Source organism: Dendrobates tinctorius, unplaced genomic scaffold (assembly GCF_039654945.1).
Source record: "Dendrobates tinctorius isolate UK_male_01 unplaced genomic scaffold, ASM3965494v1 ptg000250l, whole genome shotgun sequence".
NCBI classification, from domain to species: Eukaryota; Metazoa; Chordata; class Amphibia; order Anura; family Dendrobatidae; genus Dendrobates; species Dendrobates tinctorius.
Genome location: NW_027361917.1, coordinates 7,674,773 through 7,692,745, shown reverse-complemented (window position 1 = coordinate 7,692,745; position 17,973 = coordinate 7,674,773). Strand labels below are relative to the sequence as shown.

Here is a 17,973-nt window from a genome sequence, read left to right as displayed (position 1 = left end):
ATGTATGTAGCATGTAGTATGTATGTAGCATGTAGTATGTATGTAGCATGCATGTAGTATATATGTAGTATGCATGTAGCATGCATGTAGTATGTATGTAGTATGTATGTAGTATGTATGTAGCATGCAGTATGTATGTAGCATGTATGTAGTATGTATGTAGTATATATGTAGTATGTATGTAGCATGCATGTAGTATGTATGTAGCATGTAGTATGTATGTAGCATGCATGTAGTATGTATGTAGCATGTATGTAGTATGTATGTAGTATATATGTAGTATGTATGTAGCATGTAGTATGTATGTAGCATGCATGTAGTATGTATGTAGTATTTTTTTTTTTTTTTTTTTAACATTTAACACATTAGCCGGATGATGGGACTACTACTGTCCCATCATTGGCTAATGTGTCAATCACTGTCATGGTAGCAGGCATCGCCCGATGGGACTTGTAGTCCCATCGGACGATGCTTGCACAGACCCCCGGACATCAGCACAGCCCCCCGGCAGGCCGGCACAGCCCCCCGGCAGGCCGGTACAGACCCCCACAGGGTGCACAGACCACCGGCAGGCCGGCACAGCCCCCCGGCAGGCCGGCAGAGACCCCGGGCAGTCCACACAGCCCCCCGGCAGGCCGGCACAGCCCCCCGGCAGGCCGGCAGAGACCCCCGGCAGGCCCGAAATGACGGCGCATCATGATGCGCACACACCGCGCATCATGATGACGTCAGGCCGTCAATCAACTGAACTTCCGATTCCGATGCCGAATTCCGATATTGAAAAAATATCGGAAGTCGGTATCGGAATTCCGATACAGCAAGTATCGGCCGATACCCGATACTTGCGGTATCGGAATGCTCAACACTACTAGCGACATTGCTATGTGTGATACTTACCTCCGACCGGCTCCCCCGCTGGTTATCGCTGATCACGCGAGATAGGGCGGCTCCATTTCTCGTCGTCTGCTTCCTGCTGTGTGAGACGAGCGACGCTGGACGCGGGCGGGAGGACGCCAGGATCGCTGTGTGTGAAAGGTGAGTATCGTGCGCTGCATCGCTGCTACATCACTGTGAGATCTTTCTGTGTGAAAGCTCACTAGCGATCATTTAGCGATGCACCAGCGATCCTGACCGGGTCGGATCGCTGGTGCATCGCTAAATGTAAAAGGGCCTTTACATGTACAATAACCACAATGAACAAATATTGAACCCCTCTTAAATACTGAAGCATATAATGTGAGTGTGGGAATGAAGGTCATTGTGAAGGGAGGGAGAGCAGGTCAGGTGTGACATCACCCATTGTGATTGGTGCATCCACAGTTATCAGCTGTGTATAGAGGTGTTACCTGTCATTGTAATCCTGCCTCTGATAAGGAAACTGCTGTAAACTCTTCCTGAAAAGACAAAGTATAAAAAAGCCCCGGTGTTCACAATGAAAACTGCCAGATTATTACTTTTGAATTTTAATTAAAAAAAAATAAAATACTGTTAAAAATAAAAAAAAAAAAAAAAGCCCAAATGTTCAAATATAAGGAACACAAACACCTGATGTAAACAATAAGTAATTTCTGATGATAATTCTATTGTTAGAGAGGACCTTTCACAAAATTTTTCATGCTGAACTGGACATAAAAAAAAAAAAAAAAAAAAATTATATTAAGTTTTTCCTCTCTGTTGTGGAGATGTTAGAAATGAAATATTTGACCCCTTTTGAGTTAACTAAAGTTAAGCCCAAGTGGGTGTTTTCACTAGGGGCGTGTACTTCTGCCTCCTGTAAGGATGCTGACCAATCAAAAGCAGGCAGCAATGAAGAAGTGCAGAAGGACCCGTAATGAAGCTATCAGGGTCACATGACCAGAGTCCACTGGTCCTGCCAGCCGGAGTGTGCAGCCTAAAAGAGCACTGAAGATATACTACACAGCACAGAAGTGTGGAGCGAATAACTGCAGTTAATATTTTCATACTGTGTGTGTCCCAGTGCAACATGAAGATTTTAGTGAAAGGTCCTCTTTAGCAGCGGTGGCATTTTTTGGGGGGGGTGTTGGAGGGAGGGTGGGGGCAGCATTGAGTTCTACAGAGTTTCTCCAAAAAAAGTTATCCCTGGATTAACAGTTAACATATTGATGTTGAACACTGTTGAAGAATGGACATATGCAGGAGAGTTACAGATAGAAAGAAAGAAAACGATAGACAGACAGAAGTTAGTGATGTTGGTCAGCTTAAGGATTAAACAGATGAAAGGGTGAGAAGAGTTAGTACCGGTGACTGTAGTCTGTTTTGCAGCAGTTTATTTTGTTCTTTCTCCTTATTTAGTTGTTCCTGAGAAGCTTTCAAGAGCTGTAACAATTTGTTAGCTGCTTGACCCAAATCCCGTGTTAGTTTTTTTTCCTTGTCAAGTCTCTCCTACAATATTTCCAGCAGAAGGACAATGTTAGTTATATCAGACATATATAGGACATCCTGCGGGGAGTGACTTTGCAAACATCTGGTTTTACTCATATTATTCCAATGTAGAGTTACAAGCCCATTTCTGAATCCATATCTAGCAACAAACCAGCATCCTTCCATCAGCCAAGTGAGCAAATAACAGATGCCACCATCGCCCCCATACACATTTCGTGGCTTGTGTCCCCCAACTATTTTCTAATTAGCATGACAAGTAACAGATAGTTAATTCTAGGCTGGCTTGTTACGTGTGTTCCAGCAGAGTGGCGCTATACCGGTATTCGTTTTAAAGGAAAATTAACAGGATTACAGAAAGTATGTAGGATAACTAAAAAGAAATCTGTAAAACAGATAGTTGCAAAGACCTTTTTAAGGTGTTAAAAAAGCAGAATAAAAAAACTTTAAAAAGTTTCTAAAGTTTTCATGAACAGATAAAAGATTGGAAAGAGGAATTTGAGGTCCCCCTGAAAAAGTTCTTTTTCAACATTGGTTTTGCTCTACTCACAGTGAACGCAGCTATTTGAGAGGTTAAGATTATTAATTCGGAAAAAAAATATTAGTATACAACCAAGTATGGCGTTTTATAAGCAATACGTCATGGGAAAACATGTAAATTAGTTCTCGTTGGAAAGAAATAAAAATATCTTCCATGTCCCACTTTTAGCAACTAACTACCCTGTAAATCAATGTCCAACTCTTTTAGGAGCCTTGGCTAATATTCCTCATCATGATGAGGGGTTGGAAAAATGGCCTCAGTGCACCGCACAAGATTAAAAAAAAAAAAAAAAAAAAAAAAAAAAAATGACAGTTTGCATCCCAGATGTACACCACTTTTTGTCGGTCTCTAATGGAATTGTGAAGGCTGCAGCCATTCAGCGACTGTAGCGGTCACTTGACATAGTTCATTTCACAAAATTGGCGAGGGACGCAGGGCTCAGAGGAGTGGAGCTAATCCAGGAGCCATGTATAATTTTTATTTTACGCCTCACTAAGGCGATATCCAGTAGTGGACAACCTCTATAAAGGGCTTGGCATTGACTTAGAGGGTAGTTATCTCCTAAAAGTGGCACATCTGGAGTAAATTATCTAGAAAGCACGAGCAATTTTTACTACGAGGAACTCATTGACCGAAAACGGATATGACAAGATTTTGGTAATGCTAGTGGTTCCCAGCAGGTTGCATAACTGGCTTCCCATGCTGTAGCTAGATGGTGGTAGATAGGGATTTATTCATGATAGATCAGTACACATCAACAAAACCATGGAGCAACATGACCCATCCTGACCTTTAGCTGCTGGGCTTCCTCTGGTCCAGTTGACACCTCTTCCGCAGTTTTCAGTTTCTCCAACTCTTGTTGCAAACTGTACACCGATCGCTGTTCAACAGGAAATTAGATTTTTACAGTTAGAGAACCTTGCAGCTAGTTTTTGTACCATAACCCAAACACATGTACGTTAGGTCACTGGAATTATGATTAAATATATATTTTTTTATTCGTGCTTCTGGTCCAAAGCAATAATTGGGCCTGAACTTACAGCTCTCCGTCCTCTCTCAATCTTTCCAAAACCACCACCTTACAAAGCTCCCTGACCGGTCACTCTTCTCGGAGTCGGCGATGCACGAGCTTTTAAGTCCTGACGACAGGGAGATCGGGACTATGCATCTTCACATGCACCGATCCCTCCGAGATGACACCTGGCATGGGGTTTGATGGTGACTGTACGATATTTTGGATGGGGGGGGGGGGGGGGAGGAAAGTCACTCAGGAAAGATTAACCTGTCAGTCAGAGATTTGGATGCTGGTGTGCAAGGAAAGATGCAAAGAGCACGGAAAGTTACAAGTGCAGCACCAAGACCCCTGCACTTGTGCCTCATTTGCAAGGATTACAAAGAAGGTATAGATTTAATCTGAATTACAATGACCTAACAGAAGTGTTCTGTTTATGGTACAACAACCTGCTGACAGGTTTCTTTAAAATAGTGTACCGCAGCTCATTAGCGAATTACAGTAACTATCTGAGCTTTCATATACTCGCCAAAAAGAAAACAAAAACAACACTACACTTAGATATAGTCACCTCTTCCAATCCTTCTGATATACTCTGCTCTTCATTCTGTTCATCCCGACTTGACTGCGGAGCTTTCAGCTAGGAGACAAGTATTAAAGAACATTGTTAGAATGCGTATTTCTGACACTTACACAACACCGCCAACTTCTTTTCTAAAAACAGCTTTCCCAGAGAGGAGTCGATCACCATTGTTGGGCTCCAGGACCCCCTAAGGATCTCCTGCTATTGCAAGGGAACATGTCACTACATATGGCGAAGACAGGTCCACCAGAATGGAAGATACTCTAACTTAGTCCTCTGCCTCGTAATGGGAGAGAACCAAGCAGAGGACCTCACTCTCAGATGTCAATTTACTCTACCTGGAACACTTCTGAAATATTCACACTATATGCCATAGACATGTGATTAATTTGGGTAACATCTGCACCAAAAAAATAAACCCCCATTGGCCCCATCTTTTGTCATCTATGCCATATTAAAAAGATTACATTTTAGCTAATGTATAAACTACATCAAAATCTAAAAGTATAGACTTGGAAAAACAGTCATCCAGTCTTTAATTTATTCTGAAACAATCAAATGCTTTAGGGAAGCAAAGTGCCAAGCAAAATGGAATACGAGCAGCTATGAGCGTCCCTAACCCAGAGACTGCCAAAGTAGTAGGAAAAAAAATATGGTGTGAAGGTGGACGGAGGGCTGCTTAGTTCTTTATGTTTTACGAACCTGGTGACCGTCTGAGCCATGAGAGTCTTGAACATGATTTTGCATTTCACTTAGCTGCAGCCTGAGCTGTAAAAGAAGGGATCCAGTTTACGGATTTGTGTGAATCAAAGGGCCATCAGGCTATACTATAATGAGACACCATGAAAGGAAGGAGAACCTCACAAGGTAGCATGACCACAGCGGCTGAGACCCCCATATCAGCCATGGGATTACAGTATAAATACAGACTGACCACTGCAAACCTCATTGAGGGTCATGGTTATCGTACCAGAGAAAGCTCTTTGCTCTGTTTTCTGGCTTCTGTTTTCGCAGATTCCAGCGCTTCTTGTGACTCTGACAAAAGCTGCTGCAACTATAGTGGTGGAAATACAAAAAAAACCAAAAACAAAAACGTTTATGATATCCATCCATACACAAAGCATGCGCCATAAACTAAACGTACATGAATTCTGATTCTATATAGGATATGCAATCTTGGATGCAAGTTAACGTTTTAGGATAGAATAACCTTTAGAAAGAAGTGTAGACATAACGGTACTTTATGTAAGTGGGATACATACACTCTCCACCTCTTTAGAGTACGTTTGACACTCTGTGGTGGACGTATTCATCTGGGTTTCCAGCTGGGCCTCCATAAGAGCGATGCATTCCTTCAACTAGAAGACAGAAACCGTATGTTAGCTGGAGCAACGTGCAAAGAATCCAAAAGGTGTATTAGGCCGGGATCACACATGCGAGAAACTCGTACGAGTCTGGCATCTTAATACCCGGCACTGCCGCCGGCACTCGGGAGAGGAGTGTGCGGCTGCATGTATTTCTATGCAGCTGAGCGCTCCGCTCCCAAGTGCTGGCGGCAGTGCCGGGTATTAAGATGCGAGATTCGTCCAAGTTTCTCACATGTCTGACCCCGGCCTTACAAGTATATAGTGAAAGCTAAGCCTCCAATACACATTAGATTGAAGTCTGCTGGTCGGGATTTTTCCCATATGTGGTGGATTATGGAGAACAGATTGTGCGGACATGATGCAATGCAAGCTGCTTAAAGGGGTCCAGGATGAAACCATTAATGAACTGCAGCTGGATGTACAGCGGTGAAACAGCACAGAGCCATACACTGTAGTTAACAGACGCTGAACTGCAGGACCTGAGCGCGACCACTACACAGTCTACAAGATGCGGCTGTGCTCTTCCTGTTCTGTACATTGAGAACGTTAGACTGAAGTGGGAGCTGCAAACAGCTGATCGGTGGAGGTGCTGGGTGTCGAACTCCCATCTAGCTCCCGATTTAAGGAGCCATCTATACTGAGCCTTTATAGCTGAACATAGTAACAACAGGATGTCGACACACTAGAAAATACAGATGGCACATGCACAGCACATATACACGTTAGAAACAAGATTCACGTACATGTGCAAAAATGTCTGTCTGGTGGTGTGACAACCTGCAGGGCTTAGTGTCCCATGCTTGTACCATTTACCAGTCATACCTGCTCCGTACTCTGCGCTTCTGATTTCAATCTTTCCAAAGATTCTTCTAAAGATTTTACTTCAATTTGTGACTGTTAAAGAAAAAAAAAAACAAAGTATGGAACGATCTGTAATAAACGTGACATTTCTATCTAAGCTTTAATGATCAATTCTGTTCGATCTATTCACTAAATAAGCCATCACAGCAACAATCAGGAAATAAAATCAGAAAAAAAAAAAGCAATAGTGACTTGTCAGATAACTCCTGATTATCTGACAAGTCACTATTGCTTTTTTTTTTTTTGCTTTGTTAATACATGACCACCATTGTGTTTGAACAACAAAAGACGAATGTGGAGGCCACATAACAGACTACAGATGAGAAGCAGTAGATACAGACGGTAGGCAGAGTCTTTGAATCATGTAAGGCTATGTGCCCACGTAGTTTTTAGGTGCTGCGGATTTTGTAAAATCCGCAGGTCAAAAGACCTGCGGTTTACCTGCGGATTAGCCTGAGGTTTTGCCCTGCGGTTTCTCACCTCAGAATGGTGAAGGTGTGAAACCGCAGCGAAATCCGTACAAAGAATTGACATGCTGCGGATTGTAACCCGCAGCGAATCCGCGCGGAAGAATCCGCAGCATGTGCACAGCGTTTTTTAATTCCCATAGGAAATAAAGGTACTGTGCAAAGCAACAGAATCTGATGCGGACCCGCAGGGCCAAATCCGCTGCGGATCCGCAGCAGAATCCGCAGCGTGTGCACATACCCTTATAGAGAAGCCAAAAGAAACAGCGGGGTTGAAGCCATTAGATGCCGCATTTTTTGCGTTTATTTACCAAGCAATCATCTGATTTTGAAGGGAAACCAGTGTGTCATTCTAAAAACTGCAAATTTGTCTCTTCAGAGAGGAAAAGGACTAGAACTCCAGTGCCACCTATTGGAAGTAGCAATCCTAAAAGTCGACATCGACCCTTTAACGAGTCTTGTCACATGACTTCGGATAAAAGCCAAACCAGAATCTCAGTTTGAAGACACGTTTCAGGGTGTTGCCCCTCCTCAGTGCAAAGTGTGAGATCTAGTTTGGCGGTAGGAGAGGCCTCTCCCTTGTGGACAGGAATGTCAGTTGTAATTGACAGTTAATTTAGAGGGTGTAACTGATGTTCCCCTGAAAAGTCAAACTCAGCCTTGATTTAGAGTATATTGATATTTCAAGCATATATGATAAACAAAAATAATGTATAATAGATCTTAATCAGAAAAATACATTTCCCCACTTATGAGCCACTTCTTTCCCTATTGAACTCAACATTTACTATGAAAAACTACTGAAATTCATCTTGGTCAAAGCAAGATGTATCAAGTTACAGCTCCCATTAAATTCTCTGGACAGGAAAGGGAAGAGCAGCAGTGAGGACATTTCAGCACAGCGATAGATGCAGTGGGATCTGGTCTTTCAGCTAATTTATTTTGCTTCAGTGCTGGATTCACAGCTACACAGTTCAGTATCTCTGTATACTGTTCTCCATACTGCTGCTGCTTGTGCTACAGAGAGGGGAAAAAAAAAAAAAAAACAGAAATCCCTAATGTCTGAGTGTACGGTGTACAACTGAAAAGGAGAGAAAGCGGGAGAAAGTAAGAGCCTGTAAAGGGGGAAGCTGCTGAAGTATGAGGGACAAGTCTTATATTTGCCATAAATAAAAGTTATTTCTAATGTACACAAAAGACAGTTTTTTCTGAAAAGTGACAACCGGTATCAACTTACCTTCTTGAGCTCTTCCTCAGATGCTTCTAATTTGGCTTTCCACACCTGTTCTTCCTCTTCAACGCTCTTTTGTAGATCTTTCAGCATTCCTTCCTGTCATCATAATAGCATATATAGTATCCTATCAGTTACATACAGTATGGAAGGCAGGGCTTCTCAAAGTGCGAGATGCAGCCTCACATCTGGGCCAGGAATTGGCAGCTCAATAGGAGCATTAATCCAAATGCAGGAGAGGTGCTCAGACTCTTGTTCTTTTGTAACCACAAATGCAGGGGCTTCTGAGCGTTTCAATGACAGCAGCCAGACGCACATTAACCCCTTTACCCCCAAGGGTGGTTTGCACGTTCATGACCAGGCCAATTTTTACAATTCTGACCACTGTCCCTTTATGAGGTAATAACTCTGGAATGCTTCCATGGATCCCGGTGATTCTGACATTGTTTTCTCGTGACATATTGTACTTCATGTTAGTGGTAAAATTTCATTGAAATAACTTGCGTTTATTTTTGAAAAAAAATGGAAATTTGACGAAAATGTTCGCAATTTTCCAACTTTGAATTTTTATGCCCTTAAATCACAGAGATACGGCACACAAAAAAACGCAATAAGTAATATTTCCCACATGTTTACTTTACATCAGCACAATTTTGGAACCAACATTTTTTTTGTTAGGAAGTTATAAGGGTTAAAAGTTGACCAGTGATTTCTCATTTTTGCAACACCATTTTATTTTTAGGGACCACATCACATTTGAAGTCACTTTGAGGGGTCTATATGATAGAAAATACCCAAAAGTGACACCATTCTAAAAACTGCACCCCTTAAGGTGCTCAAAACCACATTCAAGAAGTTTATTAACCCTTCAGGTGCGTCACAGGAATTTGAATATTAAAAAAAAAAAAAAAAAAAAAAAAAACGAACATTTAACTTTTTTCACAAAAAAAATACTTCAGGTTCAATTTTTTTTATTTTACCAAGGGAAACAGGTGAAATTGGACTGGAAAAGTTATTGTGCAATTTGTCCTGAGTACGCTGATACCTGATATGTGGGGGGGAACCACTGTTTCGGCGCATGGCAGAGCTCAGAAGGGAAGGAGCGCCGTTTGACTGTTTCAATGCAAATTTGGCTGGAATTCAGATCGGACGCCATGTCACGTTTGGAGAGCCCCTGATGTACCTAAACAGTGGAAACCCCCCACAAGTGACCCCATTTTGGAAACTAGACCCCCCCCCCAAGGAACTTATCTAGATATGTGGTGAGAACTTTGAACCCACAAGGGCTTCACAGAAGTTTATAACGTACAGCGGTACAATTAAAAAATCATTTTTTCCACAAAAATGATCTTTTCACCCCCAATTTTTATTTTCCCAAGGGTAATAGGACCCTAAAAGTTATTGTGCAATTTGTTCTGAGTACGCCGATACCCCAAATGTGGGTGTAAACCACTATTTGGGCACATGGCAGAGCTCGGAAGGGAAGCAGCGCCATTTGACGTTTTTGGCTGGAATTGAGATCGGACACCATGTCGCGTTTGGATAGCCCCTGATGTACCAAAACAGTAGAAACCCCCAACATGTGACACCATTTTGGAAACTAGACCTCCCAAGGAACTTATCTAGATGTGTGGTGAGCACTTTGAACCCCCCAGTGCTTCACAGAAGTTTATAACGTCCGGGCGTGAAAATAAAAAAAATCGTATTTTTTCAACAAACATGATCATTTAGTCCCCAATTTTTTTTATTTTCCCAAGGGTAACAGGAGAAATTGGACCCCAAAAGTTGTTGTCCAATTTGTCCTGAGTACGCTGATACCTCATATGTGGGAGAAAACTACTGTATGGGCACACGTCGGGGCTCGGAAGGGAAGTAGTGACGTTTTGGAATGCAGACTTTGATGGAATGGTCTGTGGGTGTCATGTGCGTTTGGAGAGCCCCTAATGTACCTAAACAGTGGAAACTCCCCACAACTGACCCCATTTTGGAAACTAGACCCCCCACGGAACTTATCTAGATGTGGGGTGAGTACTTTGAACCCTCAAATGCGTCACAGAAGTTTATAACGCCCAGGCGTGAAAATAAAAAATCATTTTTTTCCACAAAAATGATATTTTTGCCCCCAATTTTTTATTTTCCTAAGGGTAACAGGAGAAATTGGACCCCAAAAGTTGTTTTGCAATTTGTCCTGAGTACGCTGATACCCCTTATGTGGGGGTAAAACACTGTTTGGGCGCATGGCAGAGCTTGGAAGGGAAGGAGCACCATTTGACTTTTTCAACGCAGAATTTGCTGGAATTGAGATCAGACGCCATGTTGTGTTTGGAGAGCGCCTGATGTGCCCAAACAGTGGAAACCCCCCAATTATAACTCCAACCCTAACCCCAACACACCCCTAACTCTAATCTCAGCCCTAACCCTAATGGGAAAATGGAAATAAATACATTTTCTTTTAATTTTATTATTTTTCCCTAACTAAGGGGGTGATAACGGGGGGGTTTGATTTACTATTTATGGCGGGTTTTTATGTTCGGCAGCTGTCATACGCTAAAAGACGCTTTTTATTGTAAAAATAGCTTTTGCATCACCACATATTGAGAGCTATAATTTTTCCATATTTTGACCCTCCGAGTCATGTGAGGTCTTATTTTTTGTGGGACGAGTTGACGTTTTTATTGGTATCATTTTCGGGCACGTGACATCTTTTGATCACTTTTTATTCCGATTTTTGGGACGCAGAATGAGCAAAAACCAGCTTTTCAGGAATTTCTTTTGGGGGGGGGTGCGTTCACACCGTTCCGCTTGTGGTAAAATTGATAAGGCTATTTTATTCTTCGGGTCAGTATGATTACAGCGATACTTCATTTATGTCTTTTTTTATGTTTTGGCGGTTTTATGCAATGAAAATAATTTTATATAATAATTATTTTTCCATCGCTTTATTCTGCGAGCCATAACTTTTTTTTTATTTTTTTGCTGATGATGCTGTGTGGCGGCTCGTTTTTGCGGGACAAGATGACGTTTTCAGCGGTACCATGGATATTTATATGCGTCTTTTTGATCGCACGTTATTGCACTTTTTGTTTGGCGGTATGATAATAAATCATTATTTTTTGCTTAGTTTTTTATTTTTTAAGGGGTTTGCTAAAGGGGTTAACTAGTGGGACAGTTTTATAGGGCGGGTCGTTACGGACGCGGCGATACGAAATGTGTACTTTTATTGTTTTTTTTTACTTCCAAAAAATGAATTAGGGATTTTTTATTTTTTTTTTAATTTAGCGATTTTTTAAAAATTGTTCTTACACTTTTTTTTTTTACTTTATTACATTGTCCAAGGGGGGACATCACTGTCCTGTGACAGATCGCTGATCTGTCACATCACAGATCACTGTGACAGATCAGCGATCTGTCACAGGCACTGCACAGGTTTTCCTCATGCCTGCGCTTTGCAGGCACTGAGGAAGTCCGCTCCCTGCAGGCCCCCGAAGGTTCCCGTCGCCATCTTGGATTTGGGGAGCTGCAGGGATGGACCCCCCGCAGCAGCGCTGCACATTGCGCTGCTGTGGGGGGCTCAGGGAAGCATGGAGGGAGCCCCCTCCCTGTCGATGCTTCCCTTTAACCCCCGGTACACCGCGATCGTGTTTGATCGCGGTGTGCAAGGGGTTAACGTGTCGGGGGCGGTCTGTGACCCCCCCTGACACATTGTGCCGGGTGTCAGCTGTGATAATTAGCTGACACCCGGCCGTGATCAGCAGCGCTCACCACGTGGGCGCTGCTTATCGCTGTGACATACTATCCCGTCCCTGGGAATTAAGTCCCAGGGCACATGGACGGGATAGTACGTCACATGACAGAAACCTAGGGACAGGCGATCTTTAGAGCAGTGATGAGTGTTTCCCAAACCCCATCCTCACGACCCCAAAAGATCAGGTATTCAGGATTTCCTTAGTATTTCACAGGTGATGGCAGTATCATCAAGGCATCAGGAATTCTCTCACATGTGTAACACTATGGAAATCCTGAAAACATGACCTGTTGGGGCCGCGAGGACTGGAGTTTGGGAACCACTGCTCTAGATTAAGCATACTAAAGCATGTGTGAGAGAAAGTTAGGGCACTCTATATAGTGACCCAATAGAATTGTACCAGATATAGCCAAAATTAGTATTAAATTAAAAAAATAACCTTTAATAGAGTATTTTTAATTAAAATAATAAAGTGTAGAATAGTGATGTGAGCAAATGACAGCACTCTTGTATCCATGTATACAACGTACATCACGGTGCTTCCAAAACCACAGTCCAGCTTCAATCATCATCTAAGACATCACGGGTCCTGTGTGACCTGGTAAGTGATGAACGGATAACACATCTAACAATAGAGCAATGACATTGGGATACAGCTTCATTCACAGTGCCGGCGATCAAGACTGAATTATCTATCATATGCATACAGAATTCCCTTTAACTCTCCCCTCCAGTGTGTGCGAGATGGTGGGATCACACACCAACCCCCAAATATTAAGCATGCAGCCACAGGTAACCCAGTGTGTTTTGATGGTTCATATCCCTTCTAAAAAATAATGTAGCAGATAGGTGCTCAATACATTAATGGACATATATGTTTTATGCAGTGATCACGGTTCAAAATGATTAGTCCAATTGTCCGTCCATTACATGTAGAGCTATATACTGTAGACACCATGAACTGAAGGAAATGGCGATCTTAATAGTTAATAAAGAGGATAGATGTCACCCAAATTATCCAGAGGTTTTCAGGGACCATATGTCGGCTGCAGCTAGGAATGGTTTAGTAAGCACCATAGGTCCTCACATGAGGTCACCTATAATAACAACTCCCCTGATGAACCAATTCTGAGGAAACGCATCGGGAGGTCTTTGGGGGTTGACCCTCTCCCTGCTGTGGGCAGTTACGCATTTATGGTTCTTGAAAACTCTGGATAATTTGGGTGAGATCAGTCCTCTTTATTAAATATTAAGATCTGGATTTGTTTCAATTTATGGTGTCTATATAGCTCTACAAATAATGGACCGGCAACGGGCATAATAATTTTGGACAGTGGAAACTGCATAATAATAAAAAAAAAAAAAAAAAGGGTCCATTAATGTTTTAAATACCTATATGCTGCATTTTTTAGAGAAGATAGGAACCCTCAAAACACACTGGGGTACCTGTGGCTGCATGCTTAATATCTGGGGGTTGATGTATGATCCCACCATCTCGCACACTGGAGGGGAGAGTTACAGGGGACGCTGTATGCATACGATAATTAGGTTTTGATCGCCAGCACTGTGACTGAAGCTGTATCCCAAATTCATTGATATACGGGTTATCCATTCAACACTTCTATAAGCCTGGTCCAGTATGGCGCTTTAGACAGGACTGGTCTGATCGCGCTCGCATTTAGGTACCAGCAGAGTTACCATTTGCTTCCGATTTACTTACGTCACTATTCTGCACTTTAAAGGGAAGGTGCCATCCAAACATTTTTTTCAGCAATCGAAAAAATGTGAAGAATTAATGTTTACATTTTCTTAAAAAATATTCTCATTTGTTTTTAATTTTGTAAAATATGAAAAATAATTTTAAAAAGTTTGGCATTTCCACTTGTTAACACTAGGGGGAGCAGCTACTGAAATTTGGCACAAAAACCTAGTGTACAACTAGTTCACATTACTGCCCTGCAGTAATTATGGGCAGAATCTGCTGACATGGGTGTGGTGTCACTCCTTTCCTCCCCTTCTGGGTGTTTGCTAAGGGAAAAGAGAGGATGACATTTAGGAACACAGTGAGCAGCCATTTTGATGGGGCCTGCAAAGTTACTAACTGTCTTTGTATGTAAAGACTGGATCCGAACAGGTCACCAATCAGCAGAAATGTTTCCTGGATTTCTGTGGAGCAGACAAGCAGACGGTCCATCCACGTGTATAAAACAGCACTCTATGTACAATCCCTGGCACCGAACAGGGTGCCCCCCCCCCATAGACCAGCACACTGCTCTCCTGAAATACTCTGTGCTGCTGTCACCCTTCTCCCTCCACCATATATCAGGCCCCTGTCGCCTCACTTTCACACATCGTCAGGACAGGATCTGAGGAGAGGAATGGGGTCTTCGGTCACCGAGGATGGCAGGCAGCAAGGATTCTGGGAGCAGGGTGACAGCAGCAGAGTATTTCAGGAGAGCAGTGTGCTGGTCTATGGGGGGCACAGGGAGATATATGGTGGAGGAGCAGGGTGACAGCAGCACAGAGTATTTCAGGAGAGCAGTATCACACGGGATAGGATTAGATACACTGCTCAGCAGTCAGTATCACACTGGAGGATTAGATGCACGGCTCAGCAGTCAGTATCACACTGGAGAGGATTAGATATACACGGCTCAGCAGTCAGTATCACACTGAGAGGATTAGATACACGGCTCAGCAGTCAGTATCACACTGAGAGGATTAGATACACGGCTCAGCAGTCAGTATCGCACAGGATAGGATTAGATACACAGCTCAGCAGTCAGTATCACACAGTAGATGATTAGATACACGGCTCAGAAGTCAGTATCACACTGGAGAGGATTAGATACACGGCTCAGCAGTCAGTATCACACAGGATAGGATTAGATACACGGCTCAGCAGTCAGTATCACACTGAGAGGATTAGATACACGGCTCAGCAGTCAGTATCACACAGGAGAGGATTAGATACACGGCTCAGCAATCAGTATCACACAGGATAGGATTAGATACACGGCTCAGAAGTCAGTATCACACTGGAGAGGATTAGATACACGGCTCAGCAGTCAATATCACACTGAGAGCATTAGATACACGGCTCAGCAATCAGTATCACACAGGATAGGATTAGATACACGGCTCAGAAGTCAGTATCACACTGGAGAGGATTAGATACACGGCTCAGCAGTCAATATCACACTGAGAGGATTAGATACACGGCTCAGCAATCAGTATCACACACGATAGGATTAGATACACAGCTCAGCAATCAGTATTACACAGGATAGGATTAGATACACGGCTCAGCAGTCAGTATCACACAGGATAGAATTAGATGTCCAGCAGATTGCCAAGTGTTTTGAAACAGCAGGGAGCAGCTCCTCCTATGTAGCCGACTGTTCTCTCTTATGCCCAGGGACTGCCGTAAATGAGCATGGAAAGTGTCGTTCAGCAGCCAGAAAGGTAAGATGGCAGCCCCCAGTGGCTGCATTAATACAGTAAAAAAAATAAATAAATAGATAAATAAAAACCACACACCACTGAGTCAAGCTTAGGGGACAATTTCTTTTTACACTATTTTCTTTGTTAAATTGAATTCTGAAAAAACACGGCACCTTCCCTTTAAGTAACAGAGTATGTTTAATTAAAACAATAAAAGGTAATTTTTTTTTTTAAATAACCCCAATTTTGGCTATATCTGGTGAAGCATCACTGTGCTTAGTGGCTCAATACGAGCCAGAAAAAAAGCAGGAAATAGACTGGCTGGCATATACGGCACTAATGGGAGCAATGCGGCGGTGACCACTGGGGGGTCCTGTGTGCATCACTGTAGCCTGCGGTACTACAGGGGAGGCATGTTGTGCTGCAATGGGGGCTGGATGGATATTTTCCACGGCATTGTGTCATTTGTTTGGTGCCGCCAGGGCGGGTGCTTTATTCTGCATTATGCTGCTACATGGTATTACAAGCGCACTATGGTGCTATACGGGCGGTGCATTGATATCGCTTTGTTGGTGCCCATTGACGTGAATTGGTTTGAAAGGCAGTAGAAGAAAAAAAAAAATTGAGAAACTCAGACTGAAGTGAATTAATGTCTGAGATCAGAGTGAACTCTGAACCAGGTTATTGGGTCAATGTGCTGGCTGCATATTACAGCCCACAATGTCAGTGCTGCGCAATAGCACGTTGCATCATAGGAATGGCCAAAAAAAAAGCTCAATTTGAAGGTCCCTGGGCCACTGGTAGACCATGACACTGGACCAGAGCGCTGCGGACTTCCTACTACCTGCCAACAAGCTCGGTGCCGCTACTAATTTTTAGGACCCACAACATCAAGGGGCCTACAAATCAGAAGAGGCACAGAGGACGCCGCCAGGTAGAAGGAAATTTGCAGCGTTTTGGTCCAGCTGCTCGTCTGTAGTGACTACACCATTTCTAAGATCCTGAATACTGATTGTATAGATAAAGGGTAATAAAAACACAGCTCACCGTTTCACCTAGAATCGTCCTATATTGTTCACATTCTGCCTGCAATGAGACCTGGGCTTCTTCTGCTTCTTTTAATTTCAGTATTGAATCCTGAACAGAAAAGTAAAAAAAAAAAAAAAAAATAATTGTGTTAAGATACACATAAACTTTACTAATAGTAATGTATGTCAATTCTGTGCATAGGCGCCACCTTCTGTCTGAAAAGTAGTTTTTGTTTTTTTTTTTAGGGGGGGGGGGGGGGGAGTGACTTAAAGATGAGGGATAATTTGCTGATGACTGGGGTTCCGACCATTGGGACCCCCAAGCGATCCCGAGAGCAGGATTCCATAGCCTCATCTTGAATTGGGTAGAGGCTTTTCACTTGTTGACCTTGGTCGAGGATTAAACTTGCCAATACAAGTATACAGACTGTCCCTCTGGGAAAAAAAATAAATAAACCTGAAGCTGGACAGCACTAGGATACCCTTTCTGAAGAATCAGCACTAGGCGAAACATGTGCATGAGGGTCTAAAAGGTGGTAAATATGATATGTTCATTTGTCCTATGAGGAGTATTTAATGTTTAACTTTGGTCTATTATAGGTCTTGATAATCATGTACATGGGTTGTGCCTGCTCCCACTAACACTAAGGCCAGGTTCACACTGCGTTAACACAGCCCGTTCAACGCATAGAGTTGACGGGCTGCGTTAACGCTATAGCATAACGCGATATGCGTTATGCTATACCGCTAGCGCAGAGGATTCATCAGCGCTAGCGGTGACGGAGTCTCAGACGCTGCAGCCCACGTCCAAGGCTCCGTCAATGAACGACGGCACATCGCGAACGTGTGCCCGACAATGGGGCTGAATGGCAGCGGTAACGGACTGCGTTACACCGTGGTGTACAACGTAATGTGAACCAAGCCTAAAGCACTTGCACTTTTTACTTTTGTTACTTTTGATAATCAGACACCCCCAGATCCAGGATTATCTTGCCAGTCTTTCTCTGGTCCTGTACCTACTAACCTGAACAGGACTATGCTCTTAATACCAGCACTTGCACTTTATAATCTACTATATAATCGTCTAACTAATTCTGTCTGTCTGTCACGGAAATCCCGTGTCGCTGAATGGTCGCGCTCGGCCACCCGTGACCAATCAGCGACAGGCGCAGTCCGGCCGCGAAATGGCACGGAATTCGAACGATGAACGCCACCTCTACCGTCGGGAGATCTGCGGCGCTAGCCACTGATCTCCCGACGGTTGCCGCGGGTCATCTCCTGCCACACGGAGGTC

General features: G+C 43.1%; 1 protein-coding gene across 4 annotated transcripts in view; it reads right to left on the bottom strand.

Moving 5' to 3' along the window:
• RRBP1 (ribosome binding protein 1) overlaps positions 1-17,973 on the bottom strand; it is an 86,659-nt gene that overhangs the window by 4,384 nt on the left and 64,302 nt on the right. The window contains exons 15-24 of one of the 4 annotated variants that reach the window (XM_073557455.1): positions 16,699-16,788; positions 8,469-8,561; positions 6,726-6,797; positions 5,799-5,894; positions 5,507-5,590; positions 5,239-5,304; positions 4,525-4,593; positions 3,732-3,821; positions 2,260-2,403; positions 1,347-1,394 (exon numbers count right to left, since the gene is read on the bottom strand). In XM_073557455.1, the coding sequence (XP_073413556.1) occupies positions 1,350-1,394; positions 2,260-2,403; positions 3,732-3,821; positions 4,525-4,593; positions 5,239-5,304; positions 5,507-5,590; positions 5,799-5,894; positions 6,726-6,797; positions 8,469-8,561; positions 16,699-16,788 (849 nt within the window). In that variant the 3' untranslated portion in view covers positions 1,347-1,349. The remainder of the gene's footprint in view (positions 1-1,346; positions 1,395-2,259; positions 2,404-3,731; positions 3,822-4,524; positions 4,594-5,238; positions 5,305-5,506; positions 5,591-5,798; positions 5,895-6,725; positions 6,798-8,468; positions 8,562-16,698; positions 16,789-17,973) is intronic. The other 3 variants (XM_073557456.1, XM_073557457.1, XM_073557458.1) reach the window with 3 other exon arrangements.